This window comes from Haliotis asinina, chromosome 12, assembly GCF_037392515.1.
Source record: "Haliotis asinina isolate JCU_RB_2024 chromosome 12, JCU_Hal_asi_v2, whole genome shotgun sequence".
NCBI lineage: Eukaryota > Metazoa > Mollusca > Gastropoda > Lepetellida > Haliotidae > Haliotis > Haliotis asinina.
The window spans coordinates 877813-888135 of record NC_090291.1 but is presented as its reverse complement, the minus strand read 5'-3'; the positions used below and the strand labels follow the sequence as shown (position 1 = coordinate 888135).

Genomic DNA, 10323 nt, shown 5'->3' with positions numbered 1-10323 from the left:
TACTAATATGATCAGTCTTCTCCTGCATGCAGGTAGGATCGCATTGGTAGCACCAGACAAATCGTCACTGCAACGTATGCTTGACTGTGTAAATGATCGGTGTAGGAAATGACGCATTTTCGTTAATAGCAACAAGACAAAAATGAGTGAGAGGAGATATGGGTCGGATGGCTAATTCAGCAAAACACCGCTTTGAAATCGTTTTTATAAGAGAATATATCGTGTTAATGAAATAGATTCCCTTTTCTTATTCAGTGATGATCCCTGTCGGTGCCTAAATCATTAGACTGTACAGTTGTGAAGCTATTTGAAAATCCTAATCTATCTTTAAATTCTCAGCTTGATGTTTTGAAACGTAAACGTTTTGATGTCGTTACAAATAATTGGCTCTTAGAACTCTGGGACGACAGCGGGCAAGTTAACAGGAAGACGTTAAGGACGTACCGACTCTACAAAACTGTGTTTTGTACCCCAGAATATGTGATCGACCATCTTCCCCAGTCGTTTCCAAGATGAAATTCTTGGTCTTCTGAATGGAACTAACGCACTGAATGATCAGATGTTTCTGTAGATTCAGAATCTGTAAAATAAATAATCTGAAGAACCCAAATGGACAAATCACTATCGGGAAAAAAACTGTCGTAAGAAACGAAAATATCACATTCCTCAATGTGACTTTTACCTGATCTTCCCCTTTTGGTACCTAGTATGGTGAGATACCTTCAGTTGTAGTTACCAACGGTTGTTGTTATATTGTATTGTCCAAATAGTTCTGTTAGTCTTAACTTTCCAAGCTAGCTTTAGATGTAACTGTGATATTCTAGTTGCTTTACTGTCCTTTGAGGCAACAGGTGTTTACACTATACACATATTTGATTTCAATATCACGTGTGTTCTCGTCACGATATGGCTAAAATATTGCCAATCTGACGTTAACTCGTAACTCACTCACTCACTCTTGCTCATTGTGAAGTGCTTCTGCCGCAATTACGTCACCTGGCACAGGGGCCGTTTTGACAGTTCGTAGTTCGAAAAATAGAAAATATGTGGGAAACCCAGGCCCGGAGTATACCTCACAGCTATTAAAAATGTTTTGCTAAATAATTGGACTTTTCATGTCTACTGCCAATAGATCTGAAAAATCAAAGACGTTGACATCAAACATCAACGACGTTGACATCAAACATCAACGACGTTGACATCAAACATCAACGACGTTGACATACGACGCATGAAGTATGAAGAAGTACGATCGGGGAGATGATGAGGAAACACTGCTGGAGAGCACGTAGCTCCATGTAGTCAATATCAACATGATACATCGGGATATGAGTAGCACAGAGATAGTGACAGATTACTATATGTTACGAATAATACACCAGGTCCCCATCGACCTATTCATTTCAGTGTGTGTAAACGAAGACACACTTGTTTGTTGCACACTTGTTCGGCCGGCAATAAAACAGTACCCGATAGGATGAGATGTAATGATATTGAAAATTCCTCACGGATAACTTGGGTTGTATATTGTACATGAGAACGAAGGTCGATTTCACACGTTTGCCGGGGTCTCATTGGTGAAGCTTGCTCTGTTTGTTGGGGTAAATTGTCAGTATCTAACAATTAGTTGTGTGGGTTTGCTGTTTACACCGACTTGTCCACCGACAAGTATATGACGGCGGCCTCTAAGTCATCTGGACAAGTCAGTCTCGTGATTGATATCATGAACCTCGAACTTCGCATGACGTGCATTGTCAAAGGCAGTGAACTTGACAATGAAATCCCCCCTCATTCTACAAGCATTTATTGCTAAAACCTGTTCACAGCTATTCACTCAGCAATATTACAGCTATACGGTCTTTAAATAATCGTGTCTGGGCGAGACAATTCAGTGATAAGCAACATGAGCATCGAGCTATACAAATGGGAAACGATGACATGTATCAACCACGGCAGTGAGTCTGATCACCCGATCTCGTTAGTCGCCTCTTACGACAAGCATAGGTTACTGTAGACCAATCACAACCGGGATCTTCACGAGTCACTTGTAATAGTAGTAGTAGTAGTAGTAGCAGCGCAGCAGTAGTAGTAGTTCCTGTTGTAGCAGTACAGGATATAACACGTGGCCAATAAGCAGCCCAACTTGTCTGTTCATGAAGTTCGTTGTCGACTATGAAAGGAAGATTGTAAAGCCTTGGAAACCTCAACGTTACTCGGCTGGGCTGGTGAGGTTAACCCGGTTCATTACGGGCAGTTACACCAAGCTACCCCTCCAATATCTGGGCCAGCGTAGGGCTGATGATCCAAACATCTCAAGCACTACATCGATTTGTATAAGCCGTTTGTTGGTAACTTTGTGTAGAAGGTTCGGATCAATGTGGGCATATTGATTGCAGTGTGTGACTTTGATATGTGACAACATAAAACGGATATCTTATAAAAACTAACGTGTGACATGAGATAGCATTGTGTTTTGTAAACATTCACGGTGAGGTTTACAACGACCTAGTAGAGGCGTATAGTGTGTGCATCAGTAAAGATGAAAGGATAAAAAGAAACATGGAGCTTGGTTCTTTCATCAGTGGACGAGATTGCTGTTAAACTATTTTCCAGCGTGAGCAACCACAACATGCCTCGTGAATAATTGATGTGCTGGGTTAGACTGAACGTCACACTTCAACAATCACTTTTTGGGACCCCTTACTCACAACGACCTGTCCCCGACAGTCGACAGTGTTGACAACATGTCGGAGCGGACGTCTCCTCTCCGTCTCAGTGACAACCCCGACATAGAGGATGTGGACAGCCCTGGAGTGAGACGAGTTCTGTGGTTACCGGACTCAGGGTGGAGGAAACCCATGTGGACAAGCAGACTGGACTACATACTGACCCTCGTGGGGTACACAGTTGGGCTGGGGAATTTGTGGAGGTTCCCGTTTGTGTGTCAGAGAAATGGAGGAGGTAAGTACAGTAAAGGTAACTTTAACACAAAGGACGCTTGTTTACATGTTTTGCGTGAACTTGAATCTTTAGCGCAAGCTAAATAACGACTATGTGTTACAGACTGGTCTACTAGCGGGCTGTCAGCCATGCATCACACACTTTACTTCAATGGTTTTTATGTGAATCATTCATGCACTATTTTTATCATCTAAACTCTTGGGGTGTGTTGCCATACCGCGTAGTTTATGTCCGGTCAATGAGATCAATAACTCAAACAGTTCCATGCAACACTGACGGGGCCGTAAGTTCAGCGATAGTAATTTCTTCAGCTGATGGTTTGTCCTGATTTATCATATACACCCGCGGTATAGAGAAGGTTGTAATGTTGACACGGGTCCTGGTGCGCATTACAACGCGCTAGTGAAAGGCTGAAAAGGGTACATTGTCAACATTGCATGACGATGGTATTTACAGGAATAAGCGGGTGTTTCCTCGCACGGCTTTGTAATATTTCAGCTTTGTGGATCGAGAGTTAATGACCTACAAACGTGTGGATGCACACGTGTCATGCCATACACAGGTGAAGGGCCTGTTCCGTTACTGATATTGATGTGATGAATGTGGATTCAGGTGAAATTAGGTTTCTGTCAAACAGTTTCAGCAGGTCATATTTGCTGGAATATTCTTACACTATGATGAACACCCAAACTTTAGATATATCGTTTGCATGAAAGAGTATAATTGAATGACAGTCAATGAGTTATTAATATTCCAGTAACTCCTTCCGATAATGTGTCATTGATAGATTAGCATTATGTAGCGCACGGTACGAACTATGTATACGTATAGCGTGAATATAACGTGTAAATGATTACATATATCCTTCCACCGTTAGGGACAATTTCGTCAGTACAGCACACACACGTTAGGTGTACCCTTATCATCAATAGAACACACACACACTTCTCCAAGGACCACCGTCATTAGCGAGCGCAGAGCTGAAATAGCTCTTCTTTAAATCCCCACATACTCAAATGGAGGTAATTCTAAAGTGCTACCTTAAAGGCCAGCCGTTAAAAATACTACTAGCACTGAACATTTATGATGCGAAATGTGAACCATAATAACTATCACTCAAAACTCTAAACACTGTGACCCAGTGATAGTTACTTAAAATCACTTACTTAAAAATACAGACAATACACTCTCGTAACAAGATGCAAATCTTTCATTTATCCACGAGTATATTTTCTGTGGAATTTATCATTATTGCTAATTGTTTCTAACAGCTGCCTTCCTCATCCCATACCTACTGTTCATGATGACAGTGGCAATGCCTCTTTTCTTCCTCGAAGTAATCATAGCTCAGTTATCGCGGCGTGGACCCATAGGAGCATGGGGGTTATGTCCCCTTATGAAAGGTAAGTCATTCGTCTGGTTGGCATGGTTGCCCGGAAGTTTTAGCGCTTGTTCGCAACATTTACACCCAGGAATTAGGAGTAAATTCTTCTATAACGGCTTATAACTGCACATTCTGTCATGCCCTCTCCTGGATATTGTCGAGTTTTAGTAATAAACGTGCATATTAACATGAACCTGCCTTGGACAGTGGTATCATCCCACAGACCCACGGGTGAATATTTTGCTGATATCATTCCTAAAAACATCCATCGACCTCTCCTACATCATTATTTTCAGGAATTGGGATATCTCAAGTGATTGTATGTGGCATGATCGTACCGTACTACAGTATGGTGTTTGCCTGGTCCCTCTACTACCTGTACAGCTCCTTCTCCACCGTCCTGCCCTGGACGACCTGCAACAACTCGTGGAACACACTACACTGTGTGGTTCACAAAGACACAGGGGACAATGACACCGCCCTGCTGGACTCCAATCTTACCTATACTGAGAGAGTTAATGTCACATTCCATTCTGCAGCTGAAGAATTCTGGAAGTGAGAGGCTTTGATTTGGAGAAACTATTTCCTGTATCTTCCAGCTCAAGTAATTAACTATATAAGAAAGCATGGCACACACCAGTTATTGAAACCATGTGTTGGAGATATTCGATATTTTTGCTACAGTGACCATTGCATTGTTTAAGACGTTGAATGAAGTTAATGAACACGATTATGTAGAAGAACCGGATTTCCTTTAACGCCATAAGAGTAGTATATGGACGAATAGAGACGTTTATTTCGATGTGTTTTCCAGGCGAGACGTTCTTCGTTTGTCAACTGGGCTACAGGACATAGGACCAATGCAGCTGCATCTAGCAGGAGCCTGGTTGGCCTCGTGTCTGATAATGTTCTTTTGTGTAATAAAAGGAATACGTTCTGTAGGAAAGGTCAGACATTGATAGTAAATGTATATACTGGCAAACAATCATACGTTGAAGGGGATAACCCTTTACGAGAAGTAGACGGTGCACGGCAATGAGCAAAACCCAGTTGGTTTGTTAAAGGGAAAGTAGATGTAGAATAGTGCACATGAAGTACTGTACATGACGATGAAATTTATTCCGCGGGTGGAAGCACAGGTCTTGCTGAAAAGACGTGGTCGATGGGCGCTTCACTCATCGAACTACACTTGGTCGCAGACAAACTTGGGCCCTGTCGTTCACAATGGCATGCGCCAGTGGACGACGCTCAAACATGCGAATACAGGTTAAATGTCAGGTCGATGCTCAACTTATCTTTGTTTGCCAGTAAGTCCATAAAAATGTGATTCAGGTTGTATAAACATTAAAACATTTCAAAGCACGATGACAAGTTCCTAATCAAAATATGCACATCCGCGTACTTCTGACGAGCATACATAATCCCTTTGCTGACACTTTCTCGGGTTCTTTTCACTACTGTCAAATCTACAAGAAATAAATATCGTTCTTCACAATAAGCTTATTTTCTACTTAATCGTCAATGTCACTATGAATGCCATCATTTCGTGTAATGTAATCTCAAATCAACATCAGCATTAAACCAGAACACACCTCCAACCTAAAAACGTAGAAGGGCACGTGTGGAAGGGCACGTGTGGAAGGGCACGTATTATCCTGTGTTTATTATAAATACAAGCTATAAAATGTCAGTTTCCATTAGAAATAGCTGTATACGACGGGTCAATTGTTCGATTGAATTTTGCCTATATCATGAGCATGTATAAAACTCAAACAATATAAAAGTTAGGGACATCCCAATTTTCAATCTAATAGAATATCTAATAGTTCATATTATGGTCCGTGTAATATTTAAATTTTTGTTGAGCATCTGTTGAAGCCCCAGTCGAATAGTGATGATACAAAGAAGTGATTGTGCATTACCAGCGGCACCCAATCTAATCAACTGATGGAAACGAGAAAACCGCATTTGTTGCTGCTTCTGTATGTATCTGCCTGTATTTCTAGTCTATGGTCGCTAAAATAAGGTGTTGATGGTTTGCAGGTGGTGTATTTAACGGCGCTGTTGCCGTATTTTCTGTTGCTGGTGTTGCTGGTGAGGTCATGCATGATGCCCGGTGCTGTGGATGGTATTCTTTACTACATCACTCCGGATTTTACTCAGCTAGCTAATCCACAGGTAACGTTCTCTTGCCTTCAGATGGTGTCCTCTCACTTAGCCAGATTCAGTGAAAACTGGTCTCTCACATAGCCAGATTCAGTGAAAACTGGTCTCTCACATAGCCAGATTCAGTGAAAACTGGTCTCTCACATAGCCAGATTCAGTGAAAACTGGTCTCTCACATAGCCAGATTCAGTGACAACTGGTCTCTCACATAGCCAGATTCAGTGAAAACTGGTCTCTCACATAGCCAGATTCAGTGAAAACTGGTCTCTCACATAGCCAGATTCAGTGAAAACTGGTCTCTCACATAGCCAGATTCAGTGAAAACTGGTCTCTCACATAGCCAGATTCAATGAAAACTGGTCTCTCACATAGCCAGATTCAGTGACAACTGGTCTCTCACATAGCCAGATTCAGTGAAAACTGGTCTCTCACACAGCCAGATTCAGTGAAAACTGGTCTCTCACACAGCCAGATTCAGTGAAAACTGGTCTCTCACACAGCCAGATTCAGTGAAAACTGGTCTCTCACATAGCCAGGGTGGAATGTGGCTAACTATGGTTTGTGTTTCACATTAACACATAGTCCAGGTGAGCCATGGTTAGCTGGTGTAGTCCCAGTTTTCCAGCAGCCAGCAGGGGATTACCTGGGGTTCAGAACACACACGAATGAGCGTGCAGGGCAAGTTGTTCTCTGCGTAATATGGCCCAGGGTAATTAGGCTACCCATAAAATTGACATTGTGACTTCATTCATTCAGACCCGTAAAATAGGCCTTCAGCAACTCATGCTTGCAATAAAAGGCGACTAAGCTTGTCATAAGAGGCGAGTAACGGGATCGCGTGGTCAGACTCGCTGACTTGGTTGACACGTGTCATCGTATCCCACTGGGGTAGACCGATGCTCATGATGTTGATCACTGGATTGTCTGGTCCAGACTCGAATTCACAAAGACTGATGAAGAGCTGGAATATTGCAGAGTGGAATAAACAACGAACAAGAAGCATCCACAAGCTGAGTGTCTCATGTTGTAGGTGTGGCTTGACGCTCTGGTCCAAGTGTTCTTCTCCGTGGGACCGGCGTGGGGCGCCATTATCGCCATGGCCAGTCATAACCCCCCTCACAGCAACGCTGCGTGGTAGGTGCTTATCCATAAACACCTTTCATTCCTGAGATGGTAGATAAGCATACACGATTACATGTTCAATAGTTCCTTTTGTCTGAAAGGCGTCAATGTAAAATTTGCACCCAGTTCCACCCACCCCTTCACCCTCCCCTTCACACACCCACCCACACAACCACCCCTCCCCTCGTCCCAAACATGCCTTTCATTTGGGAAAAGTCGAAACTAAAAACAAACGGAGAGCTATCACAGCTGAGCAAAAAATGTTTTCACGACAAACGATGCGATTTTAGGCACGATTTGTCTCCCCTATCCGTGACTGTGTTCATCAATGTTGTCATATCAGATTCCCTTCCATTTCATATTTAGGGACGCCTTTGTAATAATCCTGGTGGGAGTGGTGACCAGCATGCTGGCAGGCGTTGTGATGTTTGCCGCACTCGGCTTCTTGGCATATGAAGTTGAAGTACCTATATCACAAGTGCTTTCATCAGGTAAAGTGGGCGTTCAAATTGGATTCAAACATTGTACAAGGTAGTAGCCTGGGTCTCCGACATGGCGAGCAAACGCTTTCACCAGAAGGGTATCTTAAGGCCTCCTAATCACAAATGCTTTCATTATGTAACCAAACCGCTCGGAATCGAGTCAATGTCCACACTTCCAAAACACTCACCCTGTGTATCGCTTATCTCTAACCTAGGGACTGCTTATCTCCAGGTCCAGGGATAGGATTCGTCGTCTACCCAGAGGCCCTGTCTTTACTTCCGGTTCCACAGTTGTGGTCGGTTCTGTTCTTCCTTGCGCTGCTTGTACTGGGAATCGACTCCATGGTAAGATATGGTGAACGAGGTTACCTCACTGCCGCTTGGCCATGGGAACACACAAAACTCGTAGGACCATGGCCGTAAAACTAATACCCACATCCTTCAGTAATTATTACGTTTGCACGACCAGTGTTCATTATCCATTCTTCTGCTTTCCACGATTTTACCCTTTAGGGCTTCTGGAAGAGTGTCTAAGTATGCTTCAATCATTTAGTGAAAGGGATTCCATATGTAACCTCGGTATATTCGATATCACAGCAAAAATCTCGTATTCATGTTTTGTTCGTTCCATATTGTATCATTCAATGCCTCAGTAAAGCTTTCACAGCTTTTTACGGTTGAAATTTCCAAATCTGACGCACTGAGAAACATGATATCCGGTGCTTCTCTCTGTTTGGGCATGCCCCATGCGATCCCTATAATTTAGATGGATAAATGACTAGTCTTTGCGTGTGTTTGTGACTTGTGGAGCAGGAGCAGCATGCGCTGACATATGTGCGAACGCATGGCATCACTACTATTCGATAGTGAGTCATAGACAAGCTCATGATAGAGGCTGAACTGAATGACTGACCCAGGTTTGAACAGACGTTTCTTGTGGATGTGAAACGCATTGTGTCGCTTTTACTTTTACCAAAGTGGACAAGTTCTTCCCACATGAAGGTGCCACGCCAGATGCTGTTACCGTCACTCACTGCAGGCTGATGCTACCTGTTCATTCTTGCACGTAGCATCTATTATCTCCACTGCCGTGTGTTGGTCTATTGTGGTCACGTTCGCCTGGTGCTTGTGATAAGGGTATCAAAGAATGAGATGTATTGATTTATTTAATCAGTCCGATCAAACAGTCAAACTGCTGTGTAGAATGATCATCTAGGACAGGAGAAGTGGGTCTGAAATGATACCGAAATGATAATGTATCGGCGTGTGAACAGGTTTGAAAGGATTCCCTGACGTTTAGTTAAGCACATTTTAGTTGCTTGGTTCGATAGTTCATTAAAAAACAGCTTAGCTTCAAAATGAAGAGACATGAAAGCAGTCAAGAATGAAAGCAGTCGAAAATTTCGCTCAACGATTACAAAATATTCATGAAGCTGTTATTTGTTTACAGTTTGTTACTATGGAGACAGTTGTGGTGACGCTGGAGGAATTGTTTTCCCGATTTCTACCCGGAACCAAATATCTCCATGGTCTCATGGCAGTGTTGTATGTCATCCTTGTCTTCGCCATGGGTCTACCGCTCACCACCAGAGTAGGTCTCCTATCTATCTCAGTGTATGAATGTGTGCGTTTGTGTGTGTTTATGCAGTTCTTTTAATAATAGCACACGAAGCTGTATTCAAGCTATATGGCTGAGCATATAAACAATGGGTGTAAGGATCAGATGGTACGGCATGATCTAAGTCACCGAATCATACAGTCGGATCCTTCTGCTTGCTGCCGTTTTGGCGATTTTGCAACATACGATAGAGAGTCAAACAAGGCAAAGTAAATTTCGTGGTTAGATAAAACACACAACCTGTAACTCATCACTAACGTGTCACCACTTCCCAGTTCATGCCATCTATGTAAATTCTTATACGGTGATACGACACATATGACATATTTGTTTTCATAGGATGAGTGTGAGTGAGTGAGTGAGTTTAGTTTTACGCCGAACTCAACAATATTCCAGCTATGTGGTGGCGGTCTGTAATTATCGAGTCTGGACTAGACGATCCAGTGATCAACAGCATGAGCATCGATCTGTACAACTGGGAACCGATGATATGGGTCAGCCAAGTCAGCGAGCCTGACCACCCGATCCCGTTAGTCACCTCTTACGACAAACATAGTCACCTTTTACAACTGGGTTGCTGAAGCCTCTTC

The 10323-nt window shown here is 42.8% G+C and overlaps 1 protein-coding gene across 1 annotated transcript in view; it reads left to right on the top strand.

Moving 5' to 3' along the window:
* Nucleotides 1-2670: 2670 nt before the first annotated feature.
* The window catches only part of LOC137257928 (sodium- and chloride-dependent betaine transporter-like), a 33713-nt gene continuing 26060 nt past the window's right edge, over nt 2671-10323 (top strand). The window contains exons 1-9 of the mRNA XM_067795437.1: nt 2671-2961; nt 4233-4364; nt 4642-4900; nt 5160-5292; nt 6389-6523; nt 7542-7645; nt 8000-8124; nt 8348-8460; nt 9566-9706. Coding sequence (XP_067651538.1) covers nt 2745-2961; nt 4233-4364; nt 4642-4900; nt 5160-5292; nt 6389-6523; nt 7542-7645; nt 8000-8124; nt 8348-8460; nt 9566-9706 — 1359 coding nt within the window. The 5' untranslated portion in view covers nt 2671-2744. The remainder of the gene's footprint in view (nt 2962-4232; nt 4365-4641; nt 4901-5159; nt 5293-6388; nt 6524-7541; nt 7646-7999; nt 8125-8347; nt 8461-9565; nt 9707-10323) is intronic.